Source organism: Colletotrichum tamarilloi, assembly GCF_030869305.1.
Source record: "Colletotrichum tamarilloi strain Tom-12 chromosome Unknown Scaffold_253.1, whole genome shotgun sequence".
Taxonomy (NCBI): Eukaryota; Fungi; Ascomycota; class Sordariomycetes; order Glomerellales; family Glomerellaceae; genus Colletotrichum; species Colletotrichum tamarilloi.
The window spans coordinates 1-23,218 of NW_026849636.1; the positions used below are offsets into that span (position 1 = coordinate 1).

A 23,218-nucleotide genomic window follows, 5' to 3' on the forward strand; every position below is an offset into this window, starting at 1 on the left:
TCATGGCAAGCTTGAAAAAGCATCTCAATTCAAGTGCTGGGTGGGCACTACACTGTTTTATTAAAACTGTATTCTTGTACTTGTGACTCAGAAAGAATTAACTTTCTTCGATAACAAGGTACTCAGAGTTAAAATACCGTCCGGAGTGGCGGCGGACGAGCGGATTTATACCAGTCAAGAGTCAAGGTTGTATTACTGGAGGCCAACAAATAAATGAGCACAGATCAATGGTATGACAACAAGCTCGTGGGTACTCAAACGATTGAGAAAGTGACGTTGCCATCGTATTCCCTCTCCCTGCGTCGGTGGACCTTGGACTCTCGCTAAGTTCCCCGTGACTGCCTTCAATCCCCATTTCATGATCCATCATGACAGCAGCTTAGTGCGGATGTGAACCGGCAATGTGTCATAGTCCAGCCAAAAAGTTCCTATGCGGTCATAACAACCTGCCTTCCGGGTCACTTTGATCGCTTAAGGTAATTGCCTATACGCCTCGCGGTTCAGTCGGCTCAAGCCGTCGGTCATACGTGGCTTAGAAGCATACGCATCCGCTGGATGGTCCTTCCTTTAGCTACCATTCGGTGGAATGATGGCTCGCAAGACCACTGCACAATGAATCCTCCAATCCATCGAGGCAAGATTCTCGTATTCAGGGTCGCATGCATTCTCATTTCTGACTTGAATTCCAGGCACATGACGCAGGTTATGTAACCTCGATATTAATACGAGCGCTATCTGCCGGGGCTGATTAACCTAAACAAGGCACGACTCCACGTTCTAATCTGCTTTCGGGCCTCCGATTGCCCCGAGGCTTCATCGCCCCAGAAGCATGCCGCCCCCGCTGATCTACCTTTATTTCGATTGATCATTCCTAGTGCTCCCATAATCCTAAGTTTAGCCACATAGTTCTGACCAACGGTGTGTGATTGATGTTGCCCGTTGGATTCATAATTCTCCACCTGCATTACACTAAAACACAACACTGAACTACTCAGGACTTCTCCCTGCAGTCATCGACCGCCAAGCTGGAGTGCGGCATGTAGTTGCCAGTACGCCAAACTGATCGACGAAGCCAGTCTTGCAAACAGCGAGCGAAGGCTTTGCTATCTCGTAGGCAGGCAGGTCTCAGTTTCGTTGATCTGCATGAGCTGATGTTAAACTCTCCCTTGCAAGATCCTCGCATCCTGTAGGACTGACTGACTGCGACATCGCTCATCTTCAGGTGTGAAGTACTAATGTGTATGAAAATCATAGTCGTAACGCTGTGAGCACATTGTGTGCAGACAGATAGACTCATCAACGTACTTTCACACATGTGACTCAGATGAAATTCAATTCGAACTGTATCGATACATGCAGCAAAATACTTGGATTTCGTAATTTCTGAGCGTCTTGGAACGTGCGTATGCTAATTACATTTGCGAGGATTTCTCGCCATATTAAAAGGTACCCTAGAAATCCGACCAGGTAGAATGACGACCCCATGTGCTGCTTGCTAAAAAGCGACGAGGAAAGTCAAGAAACATTGTTTCGACTAAGACAATGACGATGATGCATTGAACTCGCACGAGTTCTGGCTTCCATTTTCAAGGGAGAGATGAAACTCACATGTTTGAAACAATATTCGTAGCTGATCGCGGGGCCAAATGGGATCGCCAGCGCATAGATAGGACTCAAGTGAATCAGATTTTCCGCACAAAACTAGAATCCCTTGAAGTTCAACTTTGATATTTCACATGGTATGCAGTTATACCCACGTATATATAAGCAGGTCTGCAGTCTTCAAGGCCCACGTTAATCGGTAAATATTCAAGGAAATGCGTAAAACATTGCCTCTCGTAAATACCTTAGGCTGATTGAAATATGAGGATTGAGTAAGACCTGCTTTGAGAATTTCAACTATGACTTCTTTATTGCTTTGGGATTAGAGATTCGCTTTGCGTTACTTGATGTACCTACGGTATCGTGGATTCACTTAACAGATGCCGGAAGTCATCCTTCGTAGATTTAAGGTTCCTAGTACTCATTACCTCCTTCTTGAGACTTCGATCCGCAACACGAGTGACGTTAGAAGGAGACAAATCAAGTCGCGACATCACATACCTGGGGACTTCGTTCATCCACGGTCAGGACATGAAAGTCTTGAGTTATGAGTTAGACTTGTTCTTGCGGACGGCACAACATACGCCGTTCTCAGAGACGACGTATCTCATCAAGGCACTAGCACCCACAGCACGTATAGAATTAATCAACGCTTTCTCAATTTGAATCACTAAACTATTCTAGAGACCGACTTTAACTGCCTGCAACCTCGAACCCAACTAATTTCCATCGGAAAGGCACTTCGAGATGTCCGAGTGCATCGGCCTGGCCTTCTTGTCATCACTACTCTTCATCGCTCAGGTCACCATATCATGTGCGGGCAGGGAACTGAGTTCGTCAATGACCGTATTCTTGTACAGCTCGAGTATTCTGAGAAGATTGGGTTATCACGAGGCAAAAACCTGGATGTCATTTATGTTCCACCTATCTTTCCGAGATATCTTGTCTGCGCCCATCATACCACCCAACTCCAGTCTTGATGTCTCAAACGGATGAACGAGAAGCGACAGGCAAATCACTGCACAAGTGCGTGTGTAGGGCAGCAAAGTTTAGACAGACGAACTCAGGCGTTTGAGCAATTTTCTTCCTATTCCCGGACCGCTATCCTCAACAGGTTAAAAGACTGCGATCTCAACACCTCGAGCCTTAGCAGCTTCTTCTATGTCAAATGTATCAGTTCCCTCCCTGGATGCTTCTTCAAGAACCTCGTCAACTATATTTATGAGCCGAAATGAGTCTTTCCTCAAGAACGATGACCGCACATCGTCGAAAACCTGCTTCCACTCTGGATGAGCATTTAGGATGGGGACTTCGAGGCTGCCTATCACTAAAGGATACATGAGCCCGTTGTGAACCAGAAGGTGGTGGTTGGCAGGCATTTCAACTGCCCTGTATAGTGCGTAAACCGATGCCGCCAAACGACACATGACGACTTCTCTTGACGGGAATGATGTCATGTCACCTGAGTGAGGTCCCGGCCGGTTCTCATCATCGGATGATGCCAACTTTCTTCTAGATCGGTATAATCGCCTCACATGTAAGACCGCTGTATACCGCCAGCAGTCCCAAAGCATGCATTGGGCATGCTCACCAATCTCTCCCGGCCAAGTCCAGAGCTGGGATTCTATGTCACTCGCGCTGCTCTCCCTCATATCAGCGAGAATATCTAGCAGCGATCTGGGCAGTCCCGATACGGTCTCTACCCCACCGAGCCTACCGCCTTTCCAAGAATCTTGGACTTTTCGTAGGTGGCGCCAAACATTCATGCTCGGTGTTATTCGACCAATCACCATGATATCCATGTCCATGATAGACAAGACTTCGATGGAGTGCCGGATGGTGAACTCATGGTCGGCTGAGGGCAGCAGATGACTCAGATTCGTCTCTAAATGGTACAGGCCGGCCATGAGCTGAAGATACATCGTCCAAGGGCGAGCTTGAAGCAGCTACATAAAGGCTGTGAGTTAGTAAGAAATATCAGATTCGAGACGTTTGTACGCGTGAGATATGGGTAGCCGATTCGCATACGGCGATGCTATGCTTTTTCGAGACTTACACATAGACTACAGAGAAGCAGGCCAGCAGAGACGGTGGATCCATCGAAGGAGTTGTGTCGGCTTTCTAATTCCGATCGGAAAGTTTGGAGCGCGTGATCGACGTATTCCATTGACGAGACTGAGAAACCGTCGTCTAGGTATGCTTGGATAGCACCACAGACGATAGCAAATGCTTGGCTTTTCTCTGCCATTGAGACAAAGTGAGATTTCATCCAACCAGAGCTCTCAGTGGTGTAGAGTCGGTGCATCCCCGCGTTGAGAACTTGCGACATGGTCAGTACTCGAATACCTATACGTGACAGAGCCAAGCGGCGAATGACTTACATTTCTGGAAAAGCTGCCGTTTCGGGTCATTGGTGCCGCCGGGCGATGGTGCCAAATATGAGATTTCAGAGTGTGACCCCGGTGTATCTGATTCTTGAGCGGCCCCGGACAGCTTCGGTGTATCGGCCCCGGGAGATGCTGAGGATGATCCAGTGTGGTGTAGTGGATCTTCAGCGTTCGGCAGATAGCTATCAAAAGTAGTTGAGTTGGCGCTCGCTTTGTTCGCAGCAAGGTCAGGGATTGCGGCCCCAGCAAATCGACCCCGCGAGGCTATTCCGTTGGTCCACTTGAGTGTGGTGTTATAGCCCTCGCACTGGATGCCACGCCTTTGGCATGCTCGGCAATCTGGACGCGTCTCGTCGCATTTCCGTTTCCGCCTCTTACAATTGGAGCATCCTCCCCTAGAGCGACCCATCGATAACCTACTGATGGCTGTCGAGTGAGGTCAGCGTAATCGTTATCTGTTCAAGCCTTGCAATTGACTGCTCAGCGGAGTTCTCGAAATGGCCGACTTTGCCGACGATGAATGAAGAATTGAGATTTCAACTTCCCAAGAAAGGCAGACGGGGCCGCGAGCGCATATATATGCCGAATAGGGCATGGTTCAGACGCTCGATTCTGGGGTCCAAGCAATCATGTTGCAGCTTCATAAATGCGGGGGCGAGGCCGCTAAGACAAATAGAGTTCTCTGTTATCCATGCGGAATGCCCTCGGAAAGAAAGGGATGAGGGTCCAGCAGGGACTTGCCAGTACATGGCGTCAAGACCTCGTCAGACTTGCTGGTTAGTGTACACTCACAGGGACTGTAATCAAGTCCCCAGTCCTGTTATCACAACGGCATTGGTCATTCTCGCCATGGTCTTCATCGTCTTCGATTACGACCGGGGCTCTCGAAGATTATCATCCTGATCTAAATGTGGTGCAGGTGCTTCAGTCTCCTATGACTGAAAAGGGTTAACCTGGGCGCGTGGCTTATCGTGGCACACACCAAAATCCCAGCTGTCACACAACTTCGAGTAGTACCCAGGCCGAAATAGAAGTCTCCTGAGAAGGTCAACTTACCTTGGTATTTTATATTAAATGCCCGTTGCCTGCTCGACTCATTGCTGTGTCTGCATCAAATGCGACAATATTCTAGGCTGGTTCCTAAACGCAACAGCACCTCACCACATCTAGCCCATAAGCCCACTATTGTTTGTGTCTCCTTCTGCTCTCGCCTCAACGCTGTGGTAGAGAGTTCCCGATGGACGTCCCAGCAGTGACAATGGCTCAACATACACCCCTTCCTCCGGGAACAGTTCACTTGCTCAATTGTATGCCTCTTACTCGAAGTCTTTGAAGTCCTGTGCTGACGTCTGCGTTCTACCCCAGATGAGGACGCTACAGAGTCCCCAATATTTGTTCTATCCCCAACTCCATCGTCAGACCCGAACGACCCACTGGTACGGATTCTGCTGTTTGTGATGCTCCGGTAATGACATCTTCTTACTCTTTGAATGCGTGAAATAGAACTGGAGCAAATGGAGAAAGTATCTTAACTACAGTCTTGCCATGGGCGTCACCGTGGCCGCTTTCACCAAGTACGTTAGAGCCACATCGGTTTTCCAATCCATCTGTTGCCCTTCGCGGACCAACTCCCCGGCTGACGATTTGTTTGCTTTCCTCCATAGCCTCTCGATCCAAACCGTCTTCTGGCAACAGATGACCGTTGATCTCGATGTGTCTATCAACCAACTCAGCAACGCGCAGTCCGCTCAGCTTGCAGGACTTGCCACAGGCTGCATTTTCTTCATTCCGTTCACAATCAAGTATGGTCGTCGCTTAACGTACTTAGTTTCCACAGCGATTCTTGCTGCAGCAGCGTGGTGGACATCTTCTATGCATTCATACGCAGAACTTATTGCCACAGCTGTAATCACGGGACTAGCTGGCGCTATAAACGAGACCGCGGTGCAAATGACTGTAATACTTATCAAAATCCCCTGGTCTTATCTCGCCTTTTCGCTAATGATTCTTTCCTGCAACAGATTGCCGATATTTTCTTCGTTCACCAGCGAGGTTCTGCCAACGGTCTCTATTTTACTGCCGTAATGGCAGGAAGCTTTTTGACGCCTTTGGCTGCCGGCTCCCAAGCCGTGACTCAGGGATGGCGCTGGTCATACTACGCCCTCTCTATCTCTCTGACAGTTCTCTTCTTCATGTTTGTTTTCTTGTATGAAGAGACCAAATATATTCCCATAAGCCTCGGCGAAAGCGACCTTACAGACGACAACTCACCGATTGGCGGGAATGATATGGCAAAAGTCAGAAGCCTTGATAAAGGCGGTCTGGAGCTGAACTACATGCGGTCCAATCCCGCTACGAATGTCCCACTGAATTCTTACCGCGATCGCATGCGATTATTGACACCAACCTCGGAATCCTTACTGCGAGTTTTCATCTTGCCACTTCATGTCATTACTCTTCCACACGTCATGTTCACTGCTCTTCAGTTTGCATCCGGTGTTTGCTGGCTAGTACTGTTCATGTCGGTTGTATCCGTCGTCTTTTCTGCGCCCCCCTACAATTTCAATACTGCAGCAATCGGATATATGAACCTCGGACCTTTTGTTGGAAACATTTTCGGCAGTATTTACGGCGGACCTTTAGCAGACTGGACTGTTTTGCGCTTGGCTAAGAGGAATGGGGGCGTTTTCGAGCCGGAAATGCGACTGTATCCCTTATTTCTACCCGTGATCACGATGGCTGGTGGTATTGTCATGTTTGGAGTCACCGCGGATCGAGTAAGTCACCTTTGCGCCACATGTCTTCTTTTGCTCCATCGACTGGTTAAACTAACAGCTCTAGGGAATGCATTGGATCTTCCCTAGCATCGGCGGCGCACTATTCGCATTTGGCCTTGGTGCAAATGGAGACATCACCTTTACATTTGTTATTGATACTTATCGAGAGGTGAATGCATCAATATTCGATACAATGACTTTGACTAACATATGGTTCCACAGCTGACTGCCGAAGCCTTTGTTGGTGTCGCGTTTGTCCGTAATGCTGTCAGCGTAGGTGTCCCTTCGGCGCTTGTGCCCTGGATGTCAAACATGGGCCTTACCAATATGTACATTCTGAGTGGGGTTATCTCTCTTCTCATCGGTCTTTTGTATGCTCCTATGATCATCTGGGGCAAGCGCATTCGCACCATTCTGGCTCCCCGATACTTGCGACTTGTGGAGAGGCGCATGCAGATTTAGTGTGCTGAGTACGGGTATCTTATTTTGCCAGCCTGACCAGAGGTTTGCTTGTATGTAAGAACTTTGGCACCACTCCCGAGTATGGCAAGAATTCAGATTCCGTCTTTCTAGTCTTTACAGAATACTTCTGCGTTTTAAATTGTTCAACTTGGCTGGGCTCGTCGTGGTTGACCTGGTGTCTCACTACATTTACACATGCGGCTATGAGATATGTCGAAGTCTTTGTCTGTTTGCTGGATACCTACATCTAGTGGCCAGATCTACAATTCTGCACACTATCCAGGTCAAAGCTTTTCTGCCGCTACGCCAGGGAAGTTTGTGAGTCGATAGCAGTCGATGATAGGGCGCCCCTCAAACATGGTCATTACCCCGAGTGCTACCACAGCGTTCATCCAGTCGTAAGGGCTTCCCCCTGGTGCTTCAAACCTAATGTGCGTGAAATACTCAACGTCATCCTGACTGATTGAAGATCGAGGCGATTTGTCTGTTCGACCAGGGCCAGTGCGGAAAACGCCCTGGGCGTTGACGAGGATGAAGACACCATCATCAGTCTGGAGAGTATACATGGCATGCAACCTTGAGAACGCCTAGAGAGCGGTAAGCCGTATGAACTTCCCTTCATGGGTGACTTGTTTACACCGTGCTAACCTTGTCAGGCCTAATGCGCTCGGCCCAATCTGCACCACTTCTCTCCACAATCTTGCCTGTGATCCTAGGGCCTTTGACTGACCCGCTCAAGATAGGCAGAACAAGACGAGTGACGCCCGTGTTATCAACGTTTGCAATTTCGGACACGTTGGGGTCCATATCGCAGACGATACGATAGATGAAGTCCAGATGTGGCATGCGCATGGGTGGCACAGCGACTCCACTTGGCGAGAAGGCGTTTCCGGGGGAGGGGGCATGATCGGAGCTTCTCGCGGGTGCCATGACTAGGATGTAAGTTGAGCGCGGGTCGACCTGCCGAATGTATCCTGGATCGAAGTAAGTAGATGGAGAGTCGAACTGTGAATGGCTTTTGGTATTGGCACGACGTGCTGGGACATGTGCCGAATGCTCGAGGCGGAGTTTTAAATAGTTCTTCACAATCAATGTATTCGCAGGCTGATAAGAGGGGGTTTGTTACGCAATTGTTGCAGAGTCGAAAGAGCTGTCACCCATCCATCTCCCGAGCGCAGATGCCGACTCCTCAGAATTATAAGCCTAAGTACGCATCAGTCTTTTGACTCCCGGCAGCCGACGGCATCGGCAACTCTGCCAGCCAAGATCTGGCGGCATCTCCTTCCCTATTGGGCCATTGGACGCGCCAACAAGCCGCCCGGGATGCGTGCCATCGTCCGCAATTCCGGCGACGTTTCTAGCATCAAGGTGCATTGGGGTTGAAAAGAAGACAACACAGTCCAGTTTTCTCCTCTGTCTCTTGCCCTCGGTCTACTCGACTATCGCATCCAAATCAAAACAATAGCGCATGCAACCTATGAAACTTCTTTCTTCCACGATACCTTCTGAACCTATAAGGCGTAGTATCAATGCCCGCGGCAATGGAATGGGAAGCGATTGCTTCTCGTCACCGGTTGGAGCAACAGCGGAACATACCTCAGGAATGGAGAATCTCTGATGATCAGCTAGCCAAGCTTCGAGGCAAGGGAACTGCCGAAGAAGGTCGACTAATAGCCCAAGATGTTGCTCGGAAATCAGCGTTATTGACGGGAAAGGAACTCGACATCACAGAGTGCTACAACGCGCGAGAGTTGCTCGACAAGATTCATCACAAGAAACTCACATCGGAAGAAGTGGCAGTGGCGTTTTGCAGGCGCGCTGCTCTCGCTCAACAGCTTGTAAGGACATTTCCATCCCGCTCCGTCACCGTAGGTTGTGGCCGAGCTCCCGAACGCCGAATCACATGTACTGACATCTTCTAGACTTCTTGCTTAACTGAAATATTCTTCGATGAAGGAATCAAGAGGGCTCGAGAACTTGACCAGCACCTAGAGCGTACTGGAGAGCTCGTAGGGCCACTGCACGGCCTACCAATTAGCCTCAAGGTATCCCCATCCGGAAAACTTGTCCGCCTGTTCGGCCTGTAGAACTGCTGAATTTAGGATTCTTTCGTCGTTAGAGGTCATTACGCTACTGTCGGTTATGTCGAGTTTTTGAAAAGGCCACTGCCTACTTCTAACTCGGCGATGGTCGATCTCCTAGTGGACGCTGGAGCCGTCCTATTCTGTAAAACGAACGTTCCGCAGACCATGATGGTTCGTGACCTGCTGATCTGCATCGATCAAAAGTTTTGGTCGAGTGTATATTGACGAGAGTTAAATAGACTGCCGACTCGGAGAACAACATTTTCGGTCGAACTTTGAATCCACACAAGACGATTCTTACCGCCGGCGGTTCAACCGGTGGTGAGGGAGCTCTTGTAGCATTCAGAGGCTCAGTATTGGGCGTTGGCTCCGATATTGCAGGATCAATCCGGATCCCCTCACTTTGTTGCGGCATTTATGGCTTCAAGCCCACAGCGGATCGAACGCCGTTTGGAGGGCAAGCTAACTATCCCTTCCGCAAACTCCAGCTTCCTGGAGTCACCCCTGTCGCTGGGCCGATGGCAAATTCAGTTGATGATCTCAGTTTGTTTATGGAAACAGTGATCGGTCGTCGGCCTTGGCATTATGACGCATCTGCAGTCAACGCCCCCTGGAGAAGCTCCTATGGAAGCAACAAGACCCTGACCATCGGTATCCTTCCCGAAGATCCGGAATATCCCTTGCAGCCGCCTGTTCGACGAGCGCTTCAAGACGCAGTCTCAAAATTGACTGGCGCAGGGCACAGTATCGTCAAATTACCAGCAAACCCCGCTTGCAGTGCCAGTGTTGGTGGAAAGCTGGGATTCCATTACTTCGGGCTAGGATCTTCCGGTCTGGATGCCCTGGCGAGTGAGATTGGTGAACCACTGGTACATTCAGTGAAACGAGGCGTTCATCCTTTCACAACTTCAAAGCCTCTTATTTCAACGGAGCTGGACACAGTACACCAACTGGATGAGTTCCTTGGCTTACAGGCTTCTTATGCCAACAGCTGGAAGAACATTTGGACCGAGTATCACCTCGATGTTGTCGTCGGCCCCGGAGCAATCAGCACCGCGGTCCCCCACGATACCTATGGCATCCCTGTCTACACCTTGATGTGGAATGTGTTAGACGTAAGCCAGTGCAATCACCTCTCTGCAGCCAACAATTCAACTAACTGTGGGGGGGCAGTATCCAGCAGGGATAATACCATATGGGGTATCCTCCAAGACGAGAGATCCCAACTACCAGAAAGCGGCCTCAAATTTTGAAGCGGACTGTAAGTACTGTGCGTTCTAATTTTGCTGTTCTTCTCGTGCCTGGTGCTAAACCGAACACAGATGATCCAGAAGCAACCGACGGCGCCCCGTGTTCGCTTCAAGTCATTGCTCCTCGATTTTATGATGAAGAGTGTTTAAACGCCATGAGAATCATTGACAAAGACATACAAGCATGAAAGTGAGCGATGAATGTGCGGGATACTTGTATTTTTTCTGTAGAGACACGAAATATCAAATTCTTTCTCAAGTGCTTTTTGATAATCCAAGAGTTTCCTCGGCGGCAGTGTCACCACCACCACCGCAGCCAATAGCATGGCGCTGACGGAATTTTTCTAGCCATTCGGGATTGTCTGCAACAGTCTGATTCCATTCGTCGTCGCAGTCGTAAATCACACGCCTCGACTCTTGTCTAAGCATTTCGTCTGTGATGTCGAACCCTTGAGAGAGGTGCTCCTTTACAAAATGCCTCAAATGTTGCTCCAGGATCTCTGTGAAAGCTTTTGACGTTGCTGCCCTGGATCTGAGGATTGATTCTGACAGTAAAGACGTCGCAGTATCTATTGCAGCGGTCTTCTTTCCATTTTCTTGTTGTGACTCAAGTGTACGAGACGATATCTGAGCAAAATGGTCTCTGGTGCTCTGATTCGTGACTGAGAATGGGACAACACTCAGCGACTCTGAACCTATGAGGTAGGGAGGCAGGGCATGCGCGACCTGCTGCGCAATTGTTGGACTGAATCCGTGTTCTCCCTTCCAGTCTTTCATCATTGCACCATGGCGAAAGTGGTTGGCGAGATGGTCAACGAGTTTGTTCCAGGTCATGAACTCCACGTCACAGAACCCGCATCGAGAAGAGATCCGCACAGCTTCAGCCTTCCATCCATCGAATCGAGGCATTATGTCTAGTTTGTGCATAATGCGGAGGTGTTGAACAAGATGGTCTTTCCTTCCAAATGATCGTGCTTCTATCGGTCGGTCGTAGCATGCTTTATGGTTGTGACCATCAAGATGTTCTTCTGACGGGTCTACCTCGCTGCAGTACGCACAATGAGGTCTGCCAGTCACTGTAGACATGACCGAACCTCCCCGCGGTGCGCAAATCCACGACTCCAGGTTAAGGTGCCTCGATTTCTCGTGCCGAGCCCAATCATACTTAGTCTTGAAGCTATCGCAGCAGAATGTGCATTTGAAGGGGCGATCGTCTTTCTTGGAAGCGGCGGCTGCGCGTTTCTTAGACACTCTTCCCCGCCCGGTGCGATCAAGTAAACTTGATTCGTTCTGTCGACCTCTTGACGTGTCTGATGCTGCTGACCACACTGAGTTTGCCGACTGTATAGATGAACTGCTCTCGCCACTGCCCAAGCTGGCTTTGGATTCAGTGCGGGCATAATCAGCAACATTCGGTGTTCGACTGACGTCGAGGCGAGCAGTACTATTCTCCAGCGCGTCATGTATGGCAGTGATGGAGGCTGGTTCATCTTGCGGGGGAGACTTCCTCCACCGCTGCATAGGACTCAATTCCCCAACGCTTGTAGATACAGGAATTGGTACTGGATTGGCCTGCTTCTAGGAATGCACAAATCGATAACGACTCCGTCTTCTTGGTAGGCCTTTATTGGTGTTGAACACAGTTTGGCCAACAAGCTCATCATTGGAGGGGATCGGCCAGTTAATGTGGTTTGACGTCGTAGCCGGAGACTGCAGAGATCACGAAATATCGCCAAGCGCATAACTCGGATCCACCGCCTCACTGCTTCCATCATATATTCAGGATATCGGTGTCTCTTGGGGATCGCTATCAGCCGTGGAAAACATCGAAGGCCAAATCTGGCCAGAGGTGTCAGTCGGGAGGTTATCATTCAGCGGAGCGCATCCGGGGTCCAGATCCGACCCTGCAGTCAGAAAGAGCGGCCCGAAAGCTCCGCCTGTCGCGGGTTGACTTCTTGCGAGTCTGTCCAGCGCATTGGGCTGAGGGTGATTCAAGGTTACTTGCTCTGTGGCAGCATTCATAGCTTGTGCGGATATAAGGCCTCCCTGATATGTCAAAGCGACTTCACCGTCCTGGCCACCGGTGACTTGGGGCATGAGTCTGGGGTGAGTCCCATTGGGCAATGAGCGTGGGGAGTTCGGCATGCTATCGACATGGCATGACGTGCAAGGGGAGGAAAGATGGCATGCACAGTCATGTCAAAAGTTCTCTATTTGCCCTGCTTACCTGAGTGAGAGCCTCTTACGCGTGGAGATTGATAAGCGCAAAATCTATGGACTTCACGCCCTAGGGCGCCAAAAGTTACGGCTGGCACCTATGAAGAGACATGTGACACTCGCAGGTGGACACAGCGTAAACCTTGGCTTGATGTTTGAGTCAAGAGCCCCTAACGTTCTGCTCAGTTGTTAAGTAACAATACTGGCTAGTATGATACTGGCCGTTGTGGAAGCTTCTTGATGACAGGTACTGGAATGTGTATCAGGGGCCAAAACCACAGGTGCGGTTTCTTCCAGTACATGTTGCAAGAGTATTGAAACCTTACTCATTGGAATACCTTCTCGCGATCCTTGAATGTTGATTGCTCGGACCATTAACGCACCCAACGGTAAAGTCACTTTCTGATGTTACCAGCCTCAACAGATTCATCTTTGGGCGATCTAGGGTCGTCGTGCAACCCTCACATACAAGTCGCTTTGAATAAAGAATGGTACGTCCGAAGAATCCCAACAGTCTGTAGGGTCCAAGAAGGGTAATTCCAACTTCCAGGACATCAACTATGATTGATGAAACCAAGTCCAGTTGGTAATTAAAGCGCTCGCCCTTGTCAAGTTGAACAGGAAAGACTCGAAGAATGGTCTAGCCAGACTCACCTGAACAATAACTTTGTTCAACTCAATTCTGGCGATGGTTTTGCTCAAACACTCATATCGACTTCCCCATTGTAACCTGCTGGCCTAACATCTCAGCCGCCATCTCTCTGCAGGAATAGCAACTCACCAGATTAGGCCAAAGACCTACGTCCTATCCAAGGACCTTCTTGCTTCTCGTAATGGTCCAAAGTGCCCATACGACGTTGGTTTCTGGGGAAACGTGAATCCCACACACACCTCGTCTTGTTCGGAGACCTTGGGCAGCAAAGCTGTCGCGGGCGGCCATAAACTGTAGCCTTTCCTAATGAGTGCCTAGAGATACCAAGGCTTTCTTGCTTCAATTATCAGGAGCGGGCGATGATGATGCCTGTGTCTATTTCGGCCTGCAAGTGAGCGTATACTACTTTACGTGAGGAAACATGATCAAGAACAGCATCGTAGAAGATCCTACTGGTCTAGTGCTTCTCCTTCCGCGGCTTCCTTCTCGGAGCCATGAGCAACAAATAAGCCTATCATGTCGCGTTCTACGATGGGTTGCTCGTCATATCGTCCCTGTATGGTGTTGTGAATCATTGATCATGACGGTCCCAGTTCCAATTATGTTCTTAGCATCTGGCATGAACAGTTTGAGCATTGAAGAATGTAATAATTCGGCAAGCAAAGGCATTAGCGCCGTGGCTAGAAGTCCGGGAACTGTTTTGCCCGTTGTCTCGTTCAATACTTTTTGTCTGGTCCACACGAAGTGCGCGGGGTTTGGCGGGGTGACGAGCATGTCCCGTCCAGGCAGCCACTGGACTTCTAATGAATGCGACCGAACAATTATGAGTCTCTAGCGCTTTGCTGATGGGTTTCCACCAGTTTGGACCAGCTTGGGGCTTTCCAATGAAATGAATGTCGGATGGTGGATAAAAACGTTGGCACCAACACTGATGTGCATTCACCGCCCTCAAATCTCGTGAGTCCTCTGGAACCGTTGTCCTTCCCATTCTCCTCTTGAAGCTCTCTCCTCACTTCGATACTCTCCTATCTGGTCTAATTTTCTGACCAGGCAGCTAATTGCAAACTCGCCCAGACTCGCCTTGATGTACTAGGTGGAAGGTCCTAGCATCGCGCCCCGACGACAACTGCAGAAATAACGTACACGTCTGCATGCCTCACAAATCCACACAGCACTGAGCCCATGACCTTTGGCAAAAGTATCAGATGGAATAGCTTGGAGATCATGTACCACCACAAACAATGGAATACTACTGTTTTGGGGAGATTTCATGATCCTCGCTTTCCAATAAATAAGTAAGGGTTTCCTGCGTTTTATCCTCGGTTAACCATACTTCAACTTACGGCAATAGTAGGATGCTTCGCCTTGGACTAAGACTTCTGTCAAATGAAATCTTTGAGGATAGCATTTTCAACGCAGATCGCTCCTCTTAAACTTGGTTCGTCTGATTAATAGAAATATCATAGGCTTAAAAGAGCCAAGATTTTGATCTCGCGGACGAAACATCAACCCCATGTCCTCGAACAAGCTGAGTCACACTCGAAAGGCAAAAATACTTACCTTTGTACTTTTGTCAATATCTTCACACACTGAGGCCTTAGATAACTGATTCCTGGGTTTGGAGGGCTTGACCGTATATGCAGGTAATAGTTTGATTCGTTTCCTTTATCAAGTCACACCTATGTCCAATGGTGCTTTCCCTTGCATCCGCTCTCTCCGTGTGAGATCCGCACCCAAACTTCTGCATTTAGAACATTTGAACTGGCGCCGAATTGCATACAATGTGTTACGGACTGTTCAGCCGAGCCATTCGACCTGACTCTGGGACTCGAAATGTAGGCGAGTGGGGGGTCAGAATACAACACAGCTTTCCAGTTCATCCTGCAACCCCCAACGAAGTAATTAGACTATTGGCTTTCCTCCCTAGAAACCCATGGCACTGTTGAACATGGTCGCAGCAGAAGCATCTCTGACGCCTGCCGCAGAGACCTGAGCCTTAGCCTGCTGACACTGGTCTTTTGCAGCCTGAGTCGCCTCACATACGTTGGTGAGCTGATCGCAAATTCGGTTCGTGATAATGTTTGGATTCAGCGCGTCTTGTTGATCCTTGGCTACGAGAGGGTCAGTTGGCAAGAAGGTGCCTTGATCCGGCTTGCGCCCAGTGCGGCCCAGTTGAAAATCCATTGTTGGCGTGCATTTGCCGAAATCAATACCGTCAGCCTGTCGCCGAATGGTGGCAGCCGATGCGCTAGATGCGCCGAATAGTACAAAAAGAGCCTTGGTGGGTCGCATGTTGCAGGTCGTTAGACTATTATTGACACTTCTTCCCGAAATTTCAATGAGTTGGAGCGATGGTGGAAATGTAGAAATGGTTCAGCTTCTTGAGAAAAAAGATAGTCCCTGGAGTTGCTGCGCGGAGCGGATGATGTTGAAACGGGGTTCACAGAACCTTGAGAACAAACTGAGTTCAACTCAATGATGAGAATAAAGATATTAGGGTAATTAGAACCACATCACTCTGGCAGTATTCGACGAATCAATCTCTTTTGTAATATGTAGTCATATCGTGACTCACTAATTGGAAGACGATGGAAGCTCAGTCTACCTTATTCTGAAGCAAATGGCGATCAACATAGTGCCTCCGGCTCTTCGGATGGTTTGAAATCAGACGGGAGTGTTTGAGGTTGGACCTTGAAGAACCAAGCATATGGCACATCAATCACAAGAACATCAACATGATTGGACTATAAGATCGACATACCTTGCAAGTTATTGGGGTTTCCCTGCAAGAATCGGACGGCATGTCATGAGATGATGCACAGGAGACATTTTAGGCACAAAATGAGAACAATGACGAAACCGCATCCCCGTCACCGACGTCGCAGCCAACTGGAACCCTTATCGTGTTCACTCCTCATCGTGAATGGCAATCGAGAATTGCCAGGAATCGCGAGAACAGGAAAACTGCCCTTGACACAACGACCGAGCGTCGATTGCGACAGTAATTGAACTTTACAAGTCGCCGAATTTTGTGTGAGCCGAGAAATAAGAGTCGATCAAGCGCAATCAACCGAAGGCACTTCGAAGCTTATGCCTTGTTCGTAACTCTGCTCCTCTTCTTTCGTGCCTGATGCCAGGACTTGACTCAGCTCAGTCGGAAACACTCGCAGCCACCTCGAAACCAACCGCGTTTAGGACCTGTTTGCCGCTCTGCACGCAACAACGGGAGAAGTCTCTGTTAGGTCGAAGTTATCGTCACCTGATCGGTTCAGGCCCTCTGCAGATTCTTTATTGGGCCGTAGCATACCCTTATTGACTAATTTTGTCAGCCGACGCTGCGCAGTAGTCAGTATCAACAGAATGAGGATATCTATATAGGCTTGTAGCAAGCGTGGACTGGGATGCACGGTTAGGATGGACACTACTCATTGTGACCAGCTTTGAGCAGACCATCACCGATTGCACTGATCCCATCGACCCTTGCACATGGAAAACCTCACGGGTGCAGTTGTTCCCATCTAGTGTCTGGTGCGTCCGTGGCTTTGCAATCTGGCTATTGTATCGACAGCGCGGATGGCTGAATTCCTTGCAGAAGCTTATTTAAGCAGGCAATCAGGAGAAAATGCCGGAGTCTCTAACGTCTTTAAGAAGATTCAGAAGACTCAGGTCATGCATTGGTGGCGTTGTCTTGCTCCGATGAAAGTGATCAATTTCCTTCGTTTACTCTTAAAAGGTCGAGACGGGGTGTTGGAGATAATACACGGGAAATGTATCCGTATTCCATTGAGGTTTTCCCGGGTCTCGACCCATGCATCTCGTATCCTTTCAAGAATCCCCGCCTCTAAGCCCGGGGAGTTCCCGTTTACGTGCAATTGTGATTGGTACAGAGGCAATGATTCCTGCCCTCAAAAGGGGAAACCCCTTGACTTTCAAGTTTGATCATTATTACGGAGTACACTAGTGTAGATTAAATGCAGTCGATGTGGGGCATTCGGATTCCGGATTCAATGGAGAAGCCTAACTTTAACGAGAGCTGATGCGTGGAAGTCTGGTCGGGAAAATGTCAAGCATTATGCTTAATTGTAAGACCACACGTGGATTTCCAACTACCTAATGGACGTCGGACGGAATAGAGTTCATGAGGCTGATTGACTACTACTACTGCATGGCTGCAGAGCATCAAGATTGTTCAATCTGTTTTTCCAACCCAGCTAAGATGCCGATGGTGCTGGGAATTCCGAGAGTTGCGCACAAAGTCAGCCCTATCAAGTACAGAGACGATTATCAGCATCAATTCGTGCGTCGGAACCTGTATCGCAGAGGCCATCCACTTTTCCAAAATCGTACAAATACATTGCAACATTTCCGATGGATATTACTACCACAACTGGGCATAGAGAGCGAAATAATGTACATGTACGAATGGGCGTTGATAGTAAGTCTTGGTCTGCTTGGGCCAAGCGGATCGTGCAATGAAGAGGAAACCATGTTGACGCCAAGAGCCTGGAATCGCTCGACCGCCGAGTTCCATCCAAATTCGGCCATGGAGCTGCCAAGATGGGACTCCATGCCGGCACGCTTGGTTTATGTAACGTGACTAAAAAGCAATGACCAGGGAACTACCAGGTTTGTGGATGTCAGTCCCGCAAATTCTAATCATCTGTTTCACCATTACTCGTTTTCGATGGGGTTGAAACTGCTCTCCGCCCCTTCTGAGTCGTCTATGGACTGTTTTTCTGCCCTTCTCCCCTCTAATTGGAGTCCAGACAGCTGAGTCCTGGCAGTCGTCTGTTTTCTTGGTCGGATGATCGACCCGAAAACACAGAACATCCTCTGTGCCCGTTAGTGTAAACATCGGATCTTGGGGACAGTTTGGACGACCCCAAGATCCGCGGGTAAATGTAACACAAAGCCGTCCACGAGCTAGTCTTGAGCCCTTCAAAATATGCCAACAACACCTCACGGCAGATACCTCAGCCTTTTAGGGATACTGAACGTCCCCTTGGCACCTCATGCATGTTTGCCCTTCCCCGGATTTCTCAAGTCTTGTGTGCTCTATTCAGAACCCGCATGTCACACCAGAATTGCTCACTCAGGCTTGGCGCTATTTATCTCCGGCCAGCCATTCGAGAAAGGAAGGACTTCCAGTAAGCCCCTCTTTACACCGTAGGATTTGTTCCCCAACTTGGGCACCCAACGCCACCCTGGAAGCGGTCCTTAATCTTCCATCGTCACTCAGTCCCCGCTGACTTATTCTCCCGCCAATGAATTTAGGCGGAACAACCGCATTTGATTCTGACTACGGAGGCCTTAGTGCTCCGAGGACACAAGGAAAAGCAAATGGGAACGTTGAAAGTCTTGGCCATGCCCGCCAACACGGCAGATACACGAATTAGCAATCAATTCGACATTCTCAGTAAATAGGTGGAGTCTTGGAATTCTCGGTTGGATTGATACGATGATGACTTACTAACGGAGTCTGGTGTTGATGTTTGTGTATATCTTCGGATGCTTCCCGTCTAAACTTTCCTCCTATGTCCATCCATTTTCAGCTTCACAAGGTCCTTGGTACCAACTTCATTGTCTTGTCATTCGTTCTTGATCCAAATTCGCTTCTTTCTCTTAGTACATTGTCAATTTTCTCTCTTTCTCATCCATCGCCATGCGCTTCTCTACCACATCTGCCGCCGTTGTGGCGCTTGCGGCCTCTTCCCAAGCTATGAACATCTCAACTACTTCCGACCTTGACGGATCTGTGTGGCAGGCCCTCGCTCCCGTTCAGGCCCGAACTTTTGAGGATATGCCCCGTAACCGTCCTATCAAGAGACAATCCGGCTGGAGCCCTCCCTCCAACATCGTCACTCCCCTCAAAGAGGTCTGGGATCACTGCAAGAGCACCTACTCTAATTTCTTCGGCTTCAAGAACTACGGTTGGGATCAAGTCATCGCCACCAAGGGCACCATCAACGTTTGTGTCCGCTGGGAATCGAGTGCTTCTGTCACAGAGGCTCAGCGCACTCAAGTCGCCAAGGCCCTCAACACTGCCCACCAAGGCTGGTACAAGTGGCTTTATGGCTATGATAACTTCCCTTACACCGACATTAAGGTCAACGTTGTCGGTTGGGCCGTTCGTGACAAAAGCCTTCTTCAGGGTTCTACATCTGGCATCCAGGTCTACACTGACAAGGACGCCGAAGGGATCCCCCAGTGCGCTGAGTCTTGCGGTCGTTTCTTCAACCAGAATGGCGACTACAGCAAGTGCGCGGCTGGTGCTGACCGGCACTACGACCAGTCTCTCTGGCTCACCGATGGCATGAACGGTGGTGCTGGCGGCGACTGGGGTCAGCGTATTGGTCGCGAGTACTTCATGGGCGCCCTTGACTCTGCCAGTGCCCACATCCTCCAGCACGAAATTGGACACACCTATGGCCTTGATGACTGTGAGTTTGATTATTTGCCATGACTTTCCTTGCAAGTACTTTGCTGACAAACCTCTTTTTCCAGTCTACGGTACGTGATGACACATACAACTCAGCTTGCCGACATGAGACCATAACATACACATGATCGTCCGTGTCAATGCTGACCCTAATATAGACTGGACCCCGACGGGTGTCACCAGCTTCATTATGCTCGCTGGATCTGCCGCTCAGATCACCGACTTCGACGGATGGATGCTCCGCAACTGGTGGTACGAGCTCTCCCGCGAACGTGGATGGCAGTCCGGCACCTCGAGCTCTGGTTCCTCCGGCTCTGCTGCCCCCGCGAGCACTGCGTCCGCCAAGCCCACCGCCAAGGCACTGAGCTCTGCTCCCGCTGCCGCTGCCGCCACCACTGCCGCCGCCGTCCCGACTCAACCAGCTAACTCTGGAGCAACCGTTGGCGCTTGGGCTCAGTGCGGTGGCTCTGGTTACACGGGCGCAACAGCGTGCGTTTCCGGCTTCCAGTGTGTCAAGACCAACGAGTGGTATTCCCAGTGCCTTTCTGCATGAATCTGATACATACATCTTTGGCGTGTTCGAACTGCATGCTCACCCTACATCAAAGGTCCCATAGCTCCTTGTTGGCTAAATGCTTGGACACATGCAGTTATCATTTTCAAATTCCCAAGAGGACTTCTTGTCTATAGGCATTTTTCGACCCCTGAGGTCCCATTTTCTTCTGTACATACATGTATATAATCAACACCATCTCACTGTCTTACTGAGCCCATGTGTCTTTCTTCTCACACTTCCACGTGATACTTCAACCATGACTACTTATATGGAACCACTATCAAATCTCCAGGTCAGGCTAGGTCTCAGCCCGGTCACTGTATGGGAATCAAGCATTGCGGTAGTTTTTACCGATGATCCAACGAGTGCGAGCAAACAATACCCCCGGCCAAAGCAGCCGCTTGCTGGTCTTTGGCGCTACTCTTGAGGTTGACGTCTGATGCTTGAAGTTGAAGGCGATTCTGCGATTGTATCCTCGGCAACATCTACACAGATATGAAACCACTGTTAGATGCTCTGACGATATGCAAGGTAGCCGGACGAGACGTGCTGTTTGCTTGCGGGAATAGTAGCTCAAATTACGTCAAGGTAAGGTATTGGAGATAATTAGGATGCAACTCAGATAACTTACAAGACATGTAAGAACGCGCACATAGCTGCTGTTTCGCTCAGTATCACTCTGCTATGTGTGAGATGAGGTTGATGTCCAGGATTATGACTAACAATATCATACTTGGTGTACAAACACGGAATCGTAATTGCCAGCCAGCAATTACGCCTTATTTACTACAACACTATTATCCCAGACAAAGCGCAAGGGATCTCGCCCGGGCTGACCTTGACCGGCCCATGAAGTTTACAATACCCAAAGTTTACTAGAGCAAGCCGAAGACAATCAGATCTCCACAGTCAAGGATCGATATCGAATTTATGAAACAGTCACGGAGAGTTTGCTGTCTTGTGGACCGCAATACCCGTGCATCCCTTCAACAGACTTTAAATCCACACGACGCGGCACTTCACGACGGCTGGCGTAGGTCGGCACGGAGCCCGAGGCGTTCTCGTAGCAGGATCGTTGTAGTGTGGTTCCGATGTAAGTCTCCTGTCGAGTGCCGAATCCGAATGGCGTCAGTACATTGCTAGTTGGGGCGGTAACGAATCACCTAACATTTTGCGTTGTTTCGTATTAATACCGTATCGTTTTTCGCCGATGCACTCAATTGGAATTCAAAGAGGGATCAGCGTTGGTGTAAAATGGAAGACTATGTGATGACGGCATTCAGCACTCGACGGGACGTTGCTAAGCAAGAACGCTTGAAGTAAACGAATATCTCAGCGGAGGTCACAAATCTCCTGGCTTAAGAAGCTCATGCGCCTGGACTCTGGATGCGGCTCAAGACGGTGTTAATGGCACCTCGTGTGGTATCCTCCTTGACTTGGAACAGGCTCCATCGCGGCCTCGGCCCACTTGAGAAACTTCCGACCAGTGACTCGCGACTGAAGCCAGAAGCACCAAGCTGGATTGATGGAAGCGTGGAGCATTCCTACTTGCATTTGAAACCATAAACAGCGGAGGCCGAGAAGGTGAGGCTCAAATGCCAGTCGCAAAGCCGTTCTTGCTGCCTACGGCCGGCGCCGATGCCCGCTGGAGACCGGCGGATTTATGCCTGTCGTCCTTGGTACGCAAAAATTTTTGCTCGATGCGGATCCAATTAGGCTTGGGATGGCGGATACTACTTCGGCCTGACACACGGAGATCAGCCGGATTTAGACGGCGGCGGGGCGAAATGCTAGAACATGGGAAAACTTTTGGGAGGATCGCATTATTAAAGAGAACGGATTGCGCAAGACAGTCTTCGATCACGCCTTTGCCAGTCGGGCGACAGTGGTATATGAGGACTCCTTGACACCTTGTTTTCTCATCTCAGTTCATAGTTGGTTGATATTACGAGTGGAATTATCCAGCTCGCTTGCTGGCAGGTGCACTGGGTATTACTAACTACTGTGTATATTCTTCTCTCATCAACCGACGCTGTACAAGCACACTTCTTCCTCAACATCGTACATCTTTTAGTCATATTTTCTCGTTTCAACAATGTCCATTCGAACGGAGACATCTATCCAGTTCGGATTCTCGAGACCAATTAGTGACCTAAGCACTAGCAGCGAGGTTCGTTACTTGGTGGGTAACAACAAGGCCTGCAACAGCGGCCGACGTCAGAGTCGACATGACGCCAGAAATGAGCGCAGAAATCGCCATGGCACTGACATCGCCACCACGGCTGGGGGCTAGCTGGCCAAGGATACCGATCTGAATACCAAGGGATCCAATGTTACCGAAACCGCAAAGAGCGTAGGTCGCAATGAGCTGGGAACGGGGAGAGAGATCGAGGTACTCGGGCGTCTTCATTTCGGTGAAGGCAACGTACTCGTTCTATTCATATACCAGTCAGTACCTGAAGTCAAGTGGTCAAGCGATATCCAGATGAGGAGTTGCACTTACAGCAATAACCTTAAGGGCGATCAAGCGGGCAACCTTGAGAAGGTCGCCGTTACGGGGAACACCCAGGAGGAACGCAACCGGGTAAGTCAACATACCCACTTCCTGGCACCCCCCTGTTTCTGGCACCCACAAAAACGCGAAAATCCACCACAACCCAATGCCCACCCCCAACCTCCTTTTATCACAACATTTTCAATTCGCGTCCAAATGGGCTCATCTTTTGCACATGTCTTCTTCTATATATAATGCCTCAATATACCGAAGATCAGCTTCGTCAGGCTCTCGAGGA

The 23,218-nt window shown here is 49.5% G+C and overlaps 10 protein-coding genes across 10 annotated transcripts; 3 read left to right on the plus strand and 7 right to left on the minus strand.

Moving 5' to 3' along the window:
• Positions 1–2,717: 2,717 nt before the first annotated feature.
• CTAM01_16712 (uncharacterized protein) lies at positions 2,718–3,410 on the minus strand (the record flags this gene model as incomplete). Its single annotated transcript, XM_060532704.1, has 1 exon — positions 2,718–3,410. One exon carries the CDS (start codon positions 3,408–3,410, stop codon positions 2,718–2,720), a length of 693 nt encoding a protein of 230 aa, XP_060372709.1.
• A 37-nt stretch (positions 3,411–3,447) lies between these two features.
• On the minus strand, positions 3,448–4,398 carry CTAM01_16713 (uncharacterized protein; the record flags this gene model as incomplete). Its single annotated transcript, XM_060532705.1, has 2 exons — positions 3,448–3,548; positions 3,984–4,398. 2 exons carry the CDS (start codon positions 4,396–4,398, stop codon positions 3,448–3,450), a joined length of 516 nt encoding a protein of 171 aa, XP_060372710.1.
• Positions 4,399–5,226: 828 nt separating this feature from the next.
• On the plus strand, positions 5,227–7,228 carry CTAM01_16714 (major facilitator superfamily transporter; the record flags this gene model as incomplete). The annotated part of the gene is made up of 7 exons (XM_060532706.1): positions 5,227–5,296; positions 5,355–5,425; positions 5,493–5,563; positions 5,654–5,945; positions 6,011–6,766; positions 6,831–6,935; positions 6,989–7,228. 7 exons carry the CDS (start codon positions 5,227–5,229, stop codon positions 7,226–7,228), a joined length of 1,605 nt encoding a protein of 534 aa, XP_060372711.1.
• Positions 7,229–7,512: 284 nt separating this feature from the next.
• CTAM01_16715 (uncharacterized protein) lies at positions 7,513–8,158 on the minus strand (the record flags this gene model as incomplete). Its single annotated transcript, XM_060532707.1, has 2 exons — positions 7,513–7,815; positions 7,877–8,158. The coding sequence occupies 2 exons, from the start codon at positions 8,156–8,158 to the stop codon at positions 7,513–7,515; spliced, it is 585 nt and encodes a 194-aa protein (XP_060372712.1).
• A 611-nt stretch (positions 8,159–8,769) lies between these two features.
• Positions 8,770–10,750, plus strand: CTAM01_16716 (amidase; the record flags this gene model as incomplete). The annotated part of the gene is made up of 6 exons (XM_060532708.1): positions 8,770–9,096; positions 9,151–9,273; positions 9,331–9,483; positions 9,552–10,427; positions 10,486–10,573; positions 10,635–10,750. 6 exons carry the CDS (start codon positions 8,770–8,772, stop codon positions 10,748–10,750), a joined length of 1,683 nt encoding a protein of 560 aa, XP_060372713.1.
• A 67-nt stretch (positions 10,751–10,817) lies between these two features.
• CTAM01_16717 (uncharacterized protein) lies at positions 10,818–11,471 on the minus strand (the record flags this gene model as incomplete). Its single annotated transcript, XM_060532709.1, has 1 exon — positions 10,818–11,471. The coding sequence occupies one exon, from the start codon at positions 11,469–11,471 to the stop codon at positions 10,818–10,820; it is 654 nt and encodes a 217-aa protein (XP_060372714.1).
• Positions 11,472–12,088: 617 nt separating this feature from the next.
• CTAM01_16718 (uncharacterized protein) lies at positions 12,089–12,433 on the minus strand (the record flags this gene model as incomplete). The annotated part of the gene is made up of 1 exon (XM_060532710.1): positions 12,089–12,433. The coding sequence occupies one exon, from the start codon at positions 12,431–12,433 to the stop codon at positions 12,089–12,091; it is 345 nt and encodes a 114-aa protein (XP_060372715.1).
• A 2,921-nt stretch (positions 12,434–15,354) lies between these two features.
• CTAM01_16719 (uncharacterized protein) lies at positions 15,355–15,723 on the minus strand (the record flags this gene model as incomplete). The annotated part of the gene is made up of 1 exon (XM_060532711.1): positions 15,355–15,723. One exon carries the CDS (start codon positions 15,721–15,723, stop codon positions 15,355–15,357), a length of 369 nt encoding a protein of 122 aa, XP_060372716.1.
• Positions 15,724–19,093: 3,370 nt separating this feature from the next.
• On the plus strand, positions 19,094–20,423 carry CTAM01_16720 (cellulose-binding family II protein; the record flags this gene model as incomplete). Its single annotated transcript, XM_060532712.1, has 2 exons — positions 19,094–19,871; positions 19,981–20,423. 2 exons carry the CDS (start codon positions 19,094–19,096, stop codon positions 20,421–20,423), a joined length of 1,221 nt encoding a protein of 406 aa, XP_060372717.1.
• A 2,155-nt stretch (positions 20,424–22,578) lies between these two features.
• CTAM01_16721 (NupC family nucleoside transporter) lies at positions 22,579–23,022 on the minus strand (the record flags this gene model as incomplete). The annotated part of the gene is made up of 2 exons (XM_060532713.1): positions 22,579–22,860; positions 22,930–23,022. 2 exons carry the CDS (start codon positions 23,020–23,022, stop codon positions 22,579–22,581), a joined length of 375 nt encoding a protein of 124 aa, XP_060372718.1.
• Between the last annotated feature and the right edge of the window lie 196 nt (positions 23,023–23,218).